The sequence below is a fragment of the Dasypus novemcinctus genome, unplaced genomic scaffold (assembly GCF_030445035.2).
Source record: "Dasypus novemcinctus isolate mDasNov1 unplaced genomic scaffold, mDasNov1.1.hap2 scaffold_432, whole genome shotgun sequence".
Taxonomy (NCBI): domain Eukaryota; kingdom Metazoa; phylum Chordata; class Mammalia; order Cingulata; family Dasypodidae; genus Dasypus; species Dasypus novemcinctus.
Genome location: NW_026688396.1, coordinates 32,019 through 47,034, shown reverse-complemented (window position 1 = coordinate 47,034; position 15,016 = coordinate 32,019). Strand labels below are relative to the sequence as shown.

Genomic DNA, 15,016 nt, shown 5'->3' with positions numbered 1-15,016 from the left:
TGGAGCCCCGGGAAGTCAGCTCCCAGAGGAGAGAGAAGCCAGACCCTGGAAGGAGGGACCCTGAGCCCAGAGAGAAGCCAGACCCTGGAAGGAGGGACCCTGAGCCCAGAGAGAAGCCAGACCCTGGAAGGAGGGACCCTGAGCCCAGAGAGAAGCCGGACCCTGGAAGGAGGGACCCTGAGCCCAGAGAGAAGCCGGACCCTGGAAGGAGGGACCCTGAGCCCAGGAAGAAGCCAGACCCTCGAAGGGGGGACCCTGAGCCCAGGAAGACGCCAGACCCTGGAAGGGAGGGACCCTGAGCCCAGAGAGAAGCCAGACCCTGGAAGGAGGGACCCTGAGCCCAGAGAGAAGCCGGACCCTGGAAGGAGGGACCCTGAGCCCAGAGAGAAGCCGGACCCTGGAAGGAGGGACCCTGAGCCCAGAGAGAAGCCGGACCCTGGAAGGAGGGACCCTGAGCCCAGAGAGAAGCCAGACCCTGGAAGGGGGGACCCTGAGCCCAGAGAGAAGCCAGACCCTGGAAGGAGGGACCCTGAGCCCAGAGAGAAGCCGGACCCTGGAAGGAGGAGCCCAGGAAGCCTGAGCCCGCGCAGACGTCGGCAGCCATCCTGCTCCGACACGTGGAAATAGCCTTTGGCGAGGGAAGTGACTTACGCTTTATGGGCTGGTGTCTGTGAGCTCTTACCCCAAATTAACACCGTGTATAAAAACCCACCCATTCCTGGTGTTTTATATCAGCGCCCCTTCGGCTGACTAATACAGCTGGGAACAGAAAGGGGGAAACTGAGTCACAGAGACGGCCAGGCAAGGAGTGGGGAAACCGAGTCACGGAGATGCCTGGGGGATGGAGGGAGGAAAACCGAACCACGGAGATGGCTGGTACATGGAAGGGGAGAAACCAAGTCACAGAGATGGGGGGAAACTGAGTCACAGAGACAGCGAGGGAACGGAGGGGGGAAACCGAGTCAAAGAGATGATCAGGGAGGGAGGGGGGACACCGAACCGTGGAGACGGCCGGGGATGGAAGGGGAGAAACTGAGTCACGGTGATGGAGGGGGGAAACCGAGTCACGGAGATGGCCAAAGGGACGGAAGGGGGAAACTGAGTCACAGAGACGGCCAAAGGGATGGAAGGGGGAGAAACTGAGTCACAGAGAGACCAGGGGACAGAGGAGGGAAACCGAGTCACAGAGACGGCCAGGGGATGGAAAGGGAAGAAACTGAGTCATGGAGACGGAGGGGGGAAACTGAGTCACGGAGACGGCTAAGGGATGGAAGGGGGAGAAACTGAGTCACAGAGAGAGCCGGGGGAACAGAGGAGGGAAACCGAGGCACGGAGACGGCCGGGGGATGGAAGGGGGAGAAACTGAGTCACGGTGATGGAGGGGGGAAACCGAGTCATGGAGACGGCCAAAGGGATGGAAGGGGGAGAAACTGAGTCACAGAGATGGAGGGGGGAAACCGAGTCACTGATGGCCAAGGGCTGGAAGAGAAGAAACTGAGTCAGAGAGAGAGCCAGGGGATAGAAGGGGGAGAAACTGAGTCACGGAGAGAGCCAGGGAACAGAGAAGGAAACCGAGTCATGGAGACAGCTGGGGGATGGAAGGGGAAGAAACTGAGTCATGGAGACGGAGGGGGGAAACTGAGTCACGGAGACGGCCAAGGGATGGAAGGGGGAGAAACTGAGTCACGGAGAGAGCCGGGGGGACAGAGGAGGGAAACCGAGTCACGGAGACAGCCAGGGGATGGAAGGGGAGAAACTGAGTCACGGTGATGGAGGGGGGAAACCGAGTCACGGAGACGGCCAAAGGGATGGAAAGGGGAGAAACTGAGTCACAGAGAGAACCAAGGGATGGAAGGGGGAGAACTGAGTCACAGAGAGAGCCAGGGGACAGAGAAGGAAACCGAGTCATGGAGACGGCCGGGGGATGGAAGGGGAAGAAACTGAGTGATGGAGACGGAGGGGGGAAACTGAGTCACAGAGACGGCCAAGGGATGGAAGGGAAGAAACTGAGTCACGGAGAGAGCCGGGGGGACAGAGGAGGGAAACCGAGCCACGGAGACGGCCAGGGGATGGAAGGGAAGAAACTGAGTCACGGTGATGGAGGGGGGAAACCGAGTCACGGAGACGGCCAAAGGGATGGAAGGGGGAGAAACTGAGTCACAGAGAGAATCAAGGGATGGAAGGGGGAGAACTGAGTCACGGAGAGAGTCAGGGGACAGAGGAGGGAAACCGAGTCACGGAGACAGCCAAGGGATGGAAGGGGAGAAACTGAGCCACAGAGATGGAGGGGGGAAACCGAGTCACGGATGGCCAAGGGATGGAAGAGAAGAAACTGAGTCAGAGAGAGAGCCAGGGGATGGAAGGGGGAGAAACTGAGTCACGGAGAGAGCCAGGGGACAGAGAAGGAAACCGAGTCATGGAGACGGCTGGGGGATGGAAGGGGAAGAAACTGAGTCATGGAGACAGAGGGGGGAAACTGAGTCACGGAGACGGCCAAGGGATGGAAGGGGGAGAAACTGAGTCAGAGATGGAAGGGGGAAACCGAGTCACAGATGGCCAAGGGATAGAAGAGAAGAAACTGAGTCAGAGAGAGAGCCAGGGGATGGAAGGGGGAGAAACTGAGTCACGGAGAGAGCCCGGGGACAGAGAAGGAAACCGAGTCATGGAGACGGCCGGGGGATGGAAGGGGAAGAAACTGAGTCACGGAGATGGAGGGGGGAAACTGAGTCACGGAGACAGCCAAGGGATGGAAGGGGGAGAAACTGAGTCACGGAGAGAGCCGGGGGGACAGAGGAGGGAAACCAAGTCACAGCGACAGCCAAGAGATGGAAGGGGAGAAACTGAGCCACAGAGATGGAGGGGGGAAACCGAGTCACGGATGGCCAAGGGATGGAAGAGAAGAAACTGAGAGAGAGCCAGGGGATGGAAGGGGAAGAAACTGAGTCATGGAGACGGAGGGGGGAAACCAAGTCACGGAGACGGCCAAGGGATGGAAGGGAGAGAAACTGAGTCATGGAGAGAGCCGGGGGGACAGAGGAGGGAAACCGAGTCACGGAGACAGCCAGGGGATGGAAGGGGAGAAACTGAGTCACGGTGATGGAGGGGGGAAACCGAGTCATGGAGACGGCCAAGGGATGGAAGGGGGAGAAACTGAGTCATGGAGAGAGCCAGGGGGACAGAGGAGGGAAACCAAGTCACGGAGACGGCCAAGGGATGGAAGGGGGAGAAACTGAGTCAGAGATGGAGGGGGGAAACCGAGTCACGGAGACGGCCAAGGGATGGAAGGGGGAGAAACTGAGTCAGAGATGGAGGGGGGAAACCGAGTCACGGAGACAGCCAAGGGATGGAAGGGGGAGAAACTGAGTCAGAGATGGAGGGGGGAAACCGAGTCACGGAGCTGGCCAAGGGATGGAAGGGGGAGAAACTGAGTCACGGAGAGAGCCGGGGGGACAGAGGAGGGAAACCGAGTCATGGAGACGGCCAAGGGATGGAAGGGAAGAAACTGAGTCAGAGAGAGAGCCAGGGGATGGAAGGGGGAGAAACTGAGTCACGGAGAGAGCCGGGGGGACAGAGGAGGGAAACTGAGTCGCGGAGACGGCCGGGGACAGCGAGGGAGAAACCGAGTGCCGGCCTCGGGTGGCCCCGCGCGCCCGCCGACGCCGCGCGGAGGTCCCCCGCCCCGGCGCCCCGGCGCCCGCCCCGGCACTCACCTCCAGCACGGGGCCCGCGCCCAGGATGGTGCGCTCGACGCCGCTGGCGTGGCCCTTCCGGCTGAGCGCCGTCAGGCAGTGGATGAGGAAGTTGGTGCTCTGCGTCTTGCCCGAGCCGCTCTCGCCCGAGATGACCACGCACTGGTTGCGGCGCGCGCGCAGCATGGCGTGGTAGGCGGCGTCGGCCACGGCGAAGATGTGCGGCTCGAGGCGCCCGAGCGCCTGGTTCTCGTAGAGCTTGACGTACTTGGGGTTGTAGATGGGCAGGAAGCGGAAGGGGTTGACCGCCAGCAGGATGCTGCCCGCGTACGTGTAGATCTTGCGCTGCAGGAAGCGCCGCTTCAGGTTCTCCAGGAGGTTCTCCTCGGTCAGCGCCGGCAGCTGGCACAGGTCGTCGAAGTCGGCCTGCTGCCAGGGCAGGAAGCCGCGCTCCGCCAGGCGCCGGGGGGCCCCGGGGGGCGCGGGCTGGCCCCGGGGCGCGCCGTCCGCCCCGCGCTCCTGCAGCACGAAGTGGTAGCCGTCCTCGCGCGGGTGCGCGTCCTGCGCGCGGCGCGGCCACAGCAGCGCGCGGTGCACGGGCGCATCGCCCGCCTCGAGCACCCACTCCTCGCCGCCCGCCTCCTTCACCTCCACCAGCGCGTAGGGCCGGCTGGCGTCCAGCCGCAGGCGGGCCACGGCGTCGCGGACGACGTCGGCCGCGCTCGTGTCCTTGGCGGCGGCCACGCGGCACGGGCCCGGGCTGTCGCCGCTACTGGCCGGCGGCGGGTAGACGTGCAGGACGTAGGGCGCCCCGCGCGGGCCCGCGCCCGCCTCCTGCAGACTCATGCTGCGCCCGGCCGCGCCTCCGCATGCCTCCCGGGCCGGCGTCGCCTGCTGCACCTGCGGGGGGCGGGGGGCAAGGTGTGCTCAGGATGCGCTCAGGACACACTCTCAGGTGCGCTCAGCAGACATGCTCAGGTGTGCTCAGCACGCGCTCAGGTGCACTCAGCACACGTGGTCAGGTGCACTCAGCACATGCACTCAGGTACACTCAGCAGACATGCTCAGATGTGCTCGGCAGACATGCTCAGGTGCGCCCAGGACACACGCTCAGGTATGCTCAGGATGCGCTCAGGTGCGCTCGATAGGCACGCTCGGGTGCACTCAGGACACACTCTCAGGTGCGCTCAGCAGACACGCTCAGGTGCGCTCAGCACGCGCTCAGGTGCACTCAGCACACGCGGTCAGGTGCACTCAGCACATGCGCTCAGGTACACTCAGCAGACATGCTCAGATGTGCTCGGCAGACACGCTCAGGTGCGCCCAGGACACACGCTCAGGTATGCTCAGGATGCGCTCAGGTGCGCTCGATAGGCACGCTCGGGTGCACTCAGGACACACTCTCAGGTGCGCTCAGCAGACACGCTCAGGTGTGCTCAGCACGCCTTCAGGTGCACTCAGCACACGCGGTCAGGTGCACTCAGCACATGCGCTCAGGTACACTCAGCAGACATGCTCAGGTGTGCTCGGCAGACACGCTCAGGTGCGCCCAGGACACACGCTCAGGTATGCTCAGGATGCGCTCAGGTGCGCTCGATAGGCATGCTCGGGTGCACTCAGGACACACTCTCAGGTGCGCTCAGCAGACACGCTCAGGTACACTCAGCAGACACGCTCAGGTGCGCTCAGCACGCACTCAGGTGCACTCAGCACATGCGCTCAGGTACACTCAGCAGACATGCTCAGGTGTGCTCAGCAGACACGCTCAGGTGTGCTCAGGACACATGCTCAGGTATGCTCAGGACACGCGCTCAGGTGCACTCAGCACACGCCCAGGTGCGCTCAGCACACGTGCTCAGGTGCGCCCAGTAGAGACAGACGTGCCCTCAGGACACGCGCTCACATGCACTCACACAGACACGCTCAGGTGCACTCAGGGTACAGGTGCGCTCACGTGCGATCACTTGCACACATGCACGTGCATGCAGGAGACGCGCTTGTGCTCTCAGGACAGCCACTCGCGGGCGCTTGTGTGCGAATCCTCACACTCCCCTCGTGGGAGCACAGCACGTGCGTGCCGCACGCCCCCACACGTGCACGTGGATCCACGCCTGCACACCCATGGCCCGCACACACCTGCGCTGCGCCGGGGGGCCCGAGCGCCCCCTGGGCCGTCCTCCTCCCGCCGCCGCGACGGGGGCCCCGCATGCGTGGGACGGCACGCCCGCCTCCCGCCAGCCCCCGCGGCGCCCGGGTGGGCTGGCGAGCGGGGGGCCGGGCCCGTGCCCGCCGCGGCAGGAGGAAGTAGGTAAGGCTTGCTCAAGGCGCGGCCGGACGGAAGGGCCTTGCCCGGGTGGGGGGGGCGGGGGGCAGGCCCCGCAGCGCCCTGGGAAGGCGGGGTGGGGGGGGCCATGCGGGCCGAGCCACATCCCCAGAAGACCCCCGAGGCCCCGGAGGACGGGGGGGGGGGGCCCGGAGGACGGGGGGGGCCCCGGGAGGCTGGGGGCTGCCTCCGCCCCGCCCGCTCCGGGACCCGTTTCCGTGGTGCAAAGCCGCCCATCCTGGGTGCCCCCCGTGCCCGCCGCGCTGACCCATCGGTGCCCAGGGATGCTCCCGGGCCCCCGCAGAGCCCGCCAGGCCTTTCTAGAGCAGCCCCCCCCCTTTCTGGGGCCCTCTTAGGAAAGACTTGGGGGGACCCCCCCACGACAAATGGGTGACGTGCCCGTGGCCTTCAAACAAGAGGCGGCTCCATCCGGCACGCCGCCCCCCTCTCTGCTCCCCCACGTGCCCCCCAAGCCCCCGCCAGCCCAGCCCTTACCCTCCCCCATCGGGGGCCCCGGCAGGGACCCCACCCCGGCCCCCCGGCCCCAGCCCCGAGCCTCTCGGCCCCTGATGCCGCGGCGCGACCCCCAGCGCAGAACCTGGCGGTGCCATCTCCCTGAGGGCGGCGGCGCCCCGTCCTCCCCCGTGCCACATCCCCGCCGGGAAGACCCCCGAACCGTCTCGCCAAACCCGCTTCTAATTTATGGCCCTGCCCGGGGCGCTCGGATGTCCGACGCGCAGCGTCTTCACTGGCCCCGCGGGTTATCGTTTTCCTCAACCCGCGGCCCGTCAGGTGGGCGTCAAAACGTCGCTCGCCGCTGACGGTGCCTGGACTACGAGGCTGTGTTTTCCTAAAACTCCGTTTGCCGGGCAGCATAAGGGTTTTTATTGGCTGTGCGCGTCACCTGCCTATTTATTTTTCCTATCCAACCCAAGCTAGTTGTCATCTTGTTTTGAGAACGCTCTTTACATAGGAAGGATGCTTCTGCTCTGGCACGTTGGAGGAAGCAAATTCGTTCCAGTGTGTTTTTGTCTAAGCTGCTTTTTGACAAAAGCACATTTTGGGACAGTCAGGCTTATAGGCTGTCTCTTTCGTGATGTCTACCCGGGATCCGATCGACGCTAACCTTCGCATTGTTTGCGCCCCTCGCCTCGAGGATTTGCTCTTCACGTGAGAGTTCGTCCGTTGGAAGTGCGATTGGTGGGAGGGTCTCCCGGCTCCCGGCGGTGGCCGGGAGCCCCTGTGGTCCCTGGCCCGTGGCTGCGCCCCTCCAGCCTCTGTGTCCGTCGCCGCGTAGCCGTGTCCAAACTTCCCTCTTAGGAGGGCCCCGGTCACTGGGTTTTCTGCCCTATATTCTCGATGATTTTGTCACAGGATCCTCAACTCACTCCTGCGGGGTCCCGTTCTGAGGTTCCGGGGGGCACGGACTCTGGGGGGACCCTGCTCAGCCCGTTACAGAGGGAAAACGGCCTGGGGGAACCTGAGTTACCGGTTACGAGATGACTGGTAACGGCTTTTAAGAGGCGCCTCTTCTCCCCGCTGACCCAGGGGTCCCTTGTGGGACACCGTGTGTTCCATCGCGTTGTCACGCGGCCACGCCATTTAGTCGTCGTCGTGGCTTTGGAGGGTGTTTCCGGCGCTGGCGTCGGTCTCGGGGCGGCTCGGTCCTGCCAGGGCCGCCGAACGCGCTGTTCTCGTTACGCCCCGTCTCCGCGCGGCCCTGCCCCTGGCTTGGCGTCCTCGTTACGTGTGGATGGGAACCCCGTGCCACGACAGTCCCCAACGGTGCCTGGAACATGCCGGCCGGGCCGGAGGCTGATTTTGGGGGCCGACTGTTAGAAGATGGGAGATGCGGCGGCTCTGGGGAGGGGGAACGGGGGTCCGTGGGTGCCCAGGGGGCCACGGCTCAGAGAAGTGGAAACCGCGGGCTGGCAAGGAAAACGTTCTGGGACAAAGAGGTGATGCTGGCACACGCGTATCACAAACGGTAAATGTTACGTGACGTGTGTTTTACCACAGTTTTTTAAAATCTCTTAAAAAACCCGAGGAAGCAAATGTGGCTCAAACAGGTGGGCGCCCGCCTACCACATGGGAGGTCCCGGGTTCGGATCCCTAAAGAAAAGAGCAGGGCAGCGAGCGGATGCAACGAGGAGACCCAATGAGACACAACCAGCAGGAAGCAGAGGTGGCTCAACTGGGTGCCTGCCTCCCACACGGGAGGTCCCGGGTTCGGTTTCCAACGAGCAGACGCAAGGGAGCGCACAACGAGCAGAAAGTAACAGCAGTGGGGGCAGAAGGAAATCAACAGATCTTAGGAAAAAAAAAGAAAAACCCGGATGATGAAAAACGAAAAAGGCCTGAAGCGGAAACCCCGGGAGACTTTCTGCAGTTTTTTCGGGGCCTTTTTCTCATCCTCTTGACACTGAGAAGGGGCCGGAAAAAGGGGAAGCGGCCGAGAGCGCGGTCCCGGCGGGGGGGGGGGCGGTGGACGGGCCGGCCAGGGGCTCGCGAGGCCTGGCCGCGGCCCGGGGCGTGCGTGGACGGCCGGCGGGGCCTGCGGGGAGCGCGCGCGTGGCCGCTCCGTTTACACAAGGCCATAATTTGCAGCCGCGTGTTTGTCGGGTGAAATCATCCCCGGGCTAAAAGCAGGAGGCGGCCGCCAGGGCGGCTCGGCGCGGGGAGCGCCTTGTAATTTCGCGCGGTTCCCTTTTCTCAGGCGTGTCCCTCGGAGCCTTGGGTGTGTGTGTGTGTTTTTTTTTGTCTTAAGGCGGGGGGGGGACGGCTCGAGACCATGGGGGCCGTGGGGTGCGGGGCTCTCCGGGGCTGGGGCGCGTGTCCGGGCGGCCCCGGTGCTCGAGGGACCCCGGCCCAGGGCCCGATGGGAACGCGGTGTCTGCGGGGTGAAAGGGGGCGCTCTGCGTGGCTCCACCCCCCCCGCCCCCAAAACTCCCTCCGGGCCGGACCCCCTGGGCGGGCCCTTATCTGTAAACGGGGGCCCTGCTGATGGGAGGTTGAGGCGCGCTCGCGCCGGGGTGGGGCGCCCCGGTGAGAGGAGGGGGCCGGAGGCGGGGAAGCGGGGCGCGCCTGGGGAGGGAGGTCCGGACGGGGGGTGGGGGGCGCGGAGCTCGGGGGGGTCGGAGCCCGCGGGGCCCTGCCGACGGGGACGGGGGCCTGGCCGGGCGCGCCGGGGCCACGGGCAGCCACGGAGGGTTGCGGGCAGGGGGCACGACCTCGGCTGCGCCTGGGTGCGCTCTCCCCGGCTGTGGGGGTCCCGGGTGTAAGTGGGGGTCCCGGGGGCAGGTGCACTCTCCCCGGCTGTGGACTCGGGGGTCCCGGGTGTAAGTGGGGTTCTGGGGGCAGGTGTGCTCTCCCCGGCTGTGGACTCGGGGGTCCCGGGAGTAAGTGGGGTCCCGGGGGCGGCGACGGGCTTAGCTGCGTCTGGACGCGCTCTCCCCGGCTGGGGACTTGGGGGGCTATAAGTGGGGGTCCCGGGGCAGCGCGGCCGCGCCCATCAGGCCTGGGGGCGGCGACGGGCCCCGTTCCGGGGGGGCCCTGCTGGGCCGGCCAAGGGGGGGGCGGGAAGGAGGCGCCGGGCCCGGGTCCAGGCGCTTCCCGGGGGCCAGGGGGCTGTCGTGACGAGGGCGGGGGGCGCCGGCGCGTCCGGACGAGGGAAGCCCTGGCCGTGCCCTGCGCCCCCCGGCCTCGGGGCCAGCGTGGGGGGGGAAGCCGGCCGCCCCCGCCGCCCCGGCCCCGCGCCCGTCACGCGGCGCTCGGGGAACAAGGGGCCATTCTCGAGGCCGGCGGCGCTTCCGGCCGCGCGGGGGAGAGGCCAGGCGCGGGGGGCGCCGCACGTCCAGCCCCGGCCGGCCCGCGGGGACCCCGGGAGGAGCCCCCGGCGTGGGGGGCGGGCCCTGCTCCCGGGGGAGGAGGGGACGACAGCACCGGGGCCCCCGTGGGAGGGGTCTCCGCGCCCCTGCCGTGGCCCCCGGGGCCTGCTCGCCTCTGTCCCCGGCTCCCAGCCTGTCCCCGAGGGCCATCGACGGGGGGGGGGGGGGCGTCTCCCTCTAAACGGCGTGATGGCGCTGTGGGCCCTCCAGGGCCTTCCGGCCTCTGGCTCGCCCCCCCAGCGAGCCGCGTGGGCCAGTCCACACTCCGCCTGCCGGGAGACCCCCGTCCACTGGCCCCCAACCCTCCCCGGGGCGGGGGGCTCTGTCGGTCATCACGGCATGGGGGGCCCCACGGGCACTGGGTGGGGGGACGCCAGGGGAGAGCCCGGCGCCCGCCGCGCCGAGGAGAGACCCGGCCTTGAGAAAACGAGGGAATCCCAGGCTGGCCGACTTCGGGGACCCCCCGGGGTCTTGGGGTATCCCCAAGGTGCGGACACCGGGCCCACATTCGTTATTTTGCGACGATAGGCAACAAGCAAGTGGCCTTGAGGGGTGACCGAGGGCCCCGACCGGGCGCCTCCCCCACGCCGGGTCCACCAAGTTCTCCGCCCCTTGTGTCCCCTTCTCCTGCTGGAAGCGGGGGGCAAGCCCGGGGGAGCACGGGGACGGCTTGCCCGGCCTCCAGGCACCCGCTCCGACCCTGGCCCTTGCTGTCCCATCCTCGGCGCCCCCAGGTCGCAGGCGAGGGGGCCGGGGACCGTCTCGAGGTCGCCCCGAGACTGGCAAGCGGAGGCCGGGGGCTCCCCCCCGGGGAAATGGAGGCTCCCAGGAGGGTGCGCCTCCCCGCGGGGACATCCCGGCACACGAGGCGCCGAGTGGCTGCCGCGGCTTCCCGGGCGACGCCAGTGGGCGCCCAGGGGTCCCCCTTGCGCCGCGGCCCGGGCACGTCTGGCCGCCGCCGTGCTCCGTGCTCGGCCTCCCTGCGCGGGGGCAATCCCCGCGCCACCCCCGAGGGCCAGCCCCACTCCCCGCCCATGGCCAGCACGTCTTTCGCCAAATGGTTTCCGGAGGTTTCTGGGGCTCGGCACCCCGTGGCCGTGGGGATCCGTGAGGTCACTCTGGTCCGTGCGGGCAGTAGCCTCTGGATGGTGGAAACAGGCCCCTGCGCGCGTGGATACCGCGTGGCCGGCGCCCCGGGCACCTCCAGGCGGCCCTGAAATTCCGCGGGGGGCCGGCTCTCCGGCCCGAGCTTCTCTCTCCGCCGTCGGGCCAGAGCCCAGCTCCCCGGCGGGGGGATCTGGAAAATTCTGCAGCAGGGCCCTTGCAACGTCAAAGTGGCGTGCGTCAAAAGACACGCAGTCGGGGCCCGGCCGTAAGGCGGGACGTCACCCCGCAGGGCAGAAGGGGCGAAGGGCCGCGACGTGGGGTGACACGGACGCGCCCCGCGCAAGAGAAGCCGCGACGGAAAGCGGCCGGGCCAGAGCCGGACGGCAATGCGCAGCCACTGGGGCCCGGCCGAGCGGGAGAGATGGCTGGCGGGGACAGGGCCCGCTCTGGGGGGCGGAGAATGTTCTGGAAGTAGATGCGGGGTGGGTGGCCGTGGAAGAGCTACGTGCCGCTCACGGAAGGTTAAGATGGCAGATGCCGCGTTACGCGCGTCTTAGCACAACCAGACAGCGTTAGTGGGGGAAAAAAAAGACGAAAGGTCAGAGTGGCCCGCTGCCCGCCCCGGAGGTGTTTTAAGGGCAGGAGGCGAAGCAAATTTTGGGGCGTCCGACCGCTGTTTGGAGACCCCTTCGTGGTATAAAGAGGCGGCGGGCACGGGGCGCCGGGGCTGCGCGTGCGCCGGCCCTCTCGCCCGGTCCCTCTCGGGATTGGCCTCGTGAGGAGGGCGGGCGGCGCTGGACCCGAGTGGGGGGTGAGTCACGCGGGGCCCTGTGCTCCCCGCAGCAGCCCCTGAGTCACTGCTCTATTCGTCACCCGGCTCGGCCTCCGGACGTCTCGTCCCCGGCTGTGAGTCGGACCCCGGCTCCTTGGCTGTGTTTTCGAAACGCGCCCGGCCTCCGAGGCCCTTGGCCGAAAACGGGGGTGCGGCGCTCAGAGGGGGCCCTCTGTCCCTTGGCCGCCCGGTATGGAGCCGGGGTGGGCGCTCGGACGCCGGAGCGTCGGTGGCCGGAGTGGGGGGGGGGGGAGGGCGGCCGAGACGGGGATGGGGGCACGAGGGCCGTGCACGGGTGCAACACTGCGCACGTGAGGTCGGCGTCCCGAGCCGAGAGGGCAAACGGGACCAGATAAGCCGGGCCACAAAAGCCCCGTTGACGGGGACCGGCCTCCGGGGGCCGCGCTGGGGGAGCCGATGAATGCACCTCTAATCTCGGAAGAAAGGCAACAATTCATCCCAAGACGGGGGACAAGGACGGTGCCTCCAGAAAATCCAGGTCGGTCTGGCCGCGGAGCGGGGCCGGACAAAGGCGGCCACTGTGCGAGGGGACGAGGACAGCGGCGTCCCCCGCTCGCCCCGGCCGCCGCCGGACTCCTTCGCCGGCCTGCGCTGTGTCCACGTCGGGACGTGGCTGGCGCGGCAAACGGCGGCGGGGGGCTCGCCGGGGCGTGGGGGCGCGGTTCTGCTCCCCGGGGGACGACGCGCTGTTGAGGACCCCACGTGGCGCCTCTGTCCCGCCCCGTCCAGGTCACTCGTGATCCCCCACGCTTCTAGAAAGCCCCTGGGGCCGGCTCGGAAGTCTCCACCTCCCCGTGGCCTCGGTTTCCACGTCGCCACGCTGGGGACACGAACGCGCCGCTGGCTGTTGGTACAAGAGCCGGGCGCCGAAAAGCACCTGCCCCGGAAGGTTCTGGAAGCCGGGCCGGGCTTGGAAGATCTCTGCGCTGGCAGGTTCCTCTCCCCGGCGGGATAAACAAGGCGGGGGGAGCCTCCGGCCGGGATTCTCCCTGCCCTGGTTGCCCCCAACCGTGCCCCCACCTGCATCGCTGCCCCTGGCGTCTCCGCGCCCCGAACGTCACTATTTCCCCCACCCAGAGTGTCCCCCACTTCGTGGAGCCCTTTGCGGGGAGACAGGGAAAGGGAAGCTGCGAGTTCACGCGGCTCGGCTGGGAAAGGACGGCGGGCACGGCCAAACCCAAGAGGGGGGGATTCCCAAGCCCCCAGCCGCTTCCCCGCCTCGCGGTTCTGGAAAGGACCGGCTGGGGTGGGGGTGGGGGGGCGTCCTGCCCCGCGACATCCAGCTGTAAGAAAGGACGCGGCTGAAGCCGGGGGAACAGGTGCGAGGCGCGAAAGCACATGGGGCGCCCCGATTTTCTATCTGGGAGAAGTTGCGAAAAACTCAGGGTCCGGAATGAAAGCTGTAAAAGTGCAAGCGCGGCGCGATCGGGAATCCCCGAGGGGCGTGGAAGGGACAAGAGGGCCATTGAGGAATCTGGACGCGGAGACCCGCTGCTCCGGGCGGGTCCACTGATTTTTCCAGGCAAAGGGACCGGCAGAAAATTTGTCCAAGGGGGGCTGCCCGTCGTGTCTGGCGCAGTTCCCTGCCCAGGGCAGGCCGCCTCTCTGCCAAGCAACGGTGTGTCCTGGGGCAGGCGAGGGCCAGGACGTTCTGGAAGGAAAGGAGGGGGTTACCTGCCGGTGGGCCTCTTACGCTCACGTCCCGCCTGGGGTCTCCAGCCAGGCCCCAGGGCCCTGCTGGCAGGAAAGAGGGGACAGGGAGGCTGATCGAAACCAGCCAGCGAGCGCCAGGCCCCTGCCAAGTCTGGCGAGCCCGGCCCCGGGCAGGGAGCCTGTGACGATGACTCCAAACCCGCAGGGCTCGTCAGACGCCCAGACAACTTTTGGGGCGCCCGGGGCATCTCCCGCTGCCCCTGGATGCCTCAAGAGAGCCCGGACGCGCAGACGGGCTGAAGGATGTGGGGAGGGTCGTGGCGGGTATCCTTGGGGGGGGAGGGGTCCCTGGGCCACCAGGTCCCTGCCAGCTCCCATCTCGGCCGCCCCTCCTGGGGACAAAGGGGGAGGGTGGGGGGAGGCCCGGGGGGAGCGGGCAAGGCAGGGCCAGCCCGCGATCGGCCCCCGGGGGCTGAGCTCACAGCCGGGGGACATGCTTCCTGTAAGTCGTTTTTACCCATTTAAGTCCAAGGATGCGAGGACGCTGAGGTGGCCACCGCCGCGCGCGTGCCTGCACCCCACCCCCTCAAACCCAGTTCCGGCCCCCCCCCCAAACCGCGGGCTGCCAGCGCAGGCGGGGACCCCGGGCCTCTCAGGGAGAGGCGCTCGGCCCTCCCAAGTTCCCAGGATCAGGAGACGGGCCTCCAGGGTGCTCGGGCTCCCCCGGAACTGGGTGCACGAGATGTGTCGGGGACCCCCGCGGGGTGCGGGGGGGCTGCGCCCACATCTCCAGAGGCACAGCCCGGCCCTCGCCCGGGGGCCTGCCACCGCTTGCAGTCCGCTCCCCAGGAACACGCCGCCACTCCAGAGGCGCCGGGACTTTACTGAGCACCCATGGGTGCAGACGCCCCCCCCACCCCTCCTTCCTGCCCGTTCAAACGCTGGCAGGCGCCCGCGGGCCGCGAGTTGCACCCCTTCCCGCTGCCCCAGCGCCTCGCCCCCACCCCGGGCCTCTCGACCCCGCCTCCTGGCTCCCCCTCCCAGCCCCGTTTCCTGCGACCCCCCCCCCCATCTGCCCCCCTCGAGCTCCGTCCTCCCCGGAGAGGCGCCCCCCAGCTCCCCCAACCCCCTCGCGCTCCCCGGCCAGCCCCATCCGGGCGCCCCCCGCCCCGATCGCGGCTCGGCCGCGCAGCCCCCCGACGCCCCCGGCCCCTGCCGCGCCCCCCCACGCTCGCCCCCGCGCCCCCGGCCTCGGCCTCCGCGGGCCCCGCGCGCCCGCGGCCGCGCCCCGGCGCGCGCCCGGCACTCACCTGGGCCTCGGCCCCGCGCGCCGCCGGTCCCGGGCCCGCTCCCCGCCCGCCGCGCTCCGCCCGCCGCTCCCCCTTCTCCCCGCTCCCCCGCTTCCGGGTTCCGGAGGGGCGTGGCGGGGGCGTGGCGACGCGCCGGCGCGCCGCGCGGGTGGGCGGGGCACGCCGCGGCCCCGCCCCCTGGCGCCGGGCCCGAC

At 68.1% G+C, this 15,016-nt stretch overlaps 1 protein-coding gene across 1 annotated transcript; it reads right to left on the bottom strand.

The window, feature by feature from the left end:
* Nucleotides 1–2,916: 2,916 nt before the first annotated feature.
* On the bottom strand, nt 2,917–14,913 carry MYO9B (myosin IXB). Its single transcript, XM_071213657.1, has 2 exons — nt 14,823–14,913; nt 2,917–4,589 (listed from the first exon to the last, which is right to left on the bottom strand). The coding sequence occupies exon 2, from the start codon at nt 4,533–4,535 to the stop codon at nt 3,390–3,392; it is 1,146 nt and encodes a 381-aa protein (XP_071069758.1). The 5' UTR covers nt 4,536–4,589; nt 14,823–14,913; the 3' UTR covers nt 2,917–3,389.
* Between the last annotated feature and the right edge of the window lie 103 nt (nt 14,914–15,016).

What these genes read in the sequence shown, in the direction of transcription:
- MYO9B (XM_071213657.1), bottom strand. Translation starts at nt 4,535, where the DNA reads ATGAGTCTGCAGGAGGCGGGCGCGGGCCCGCGCGGGGCGCCCTACGTC.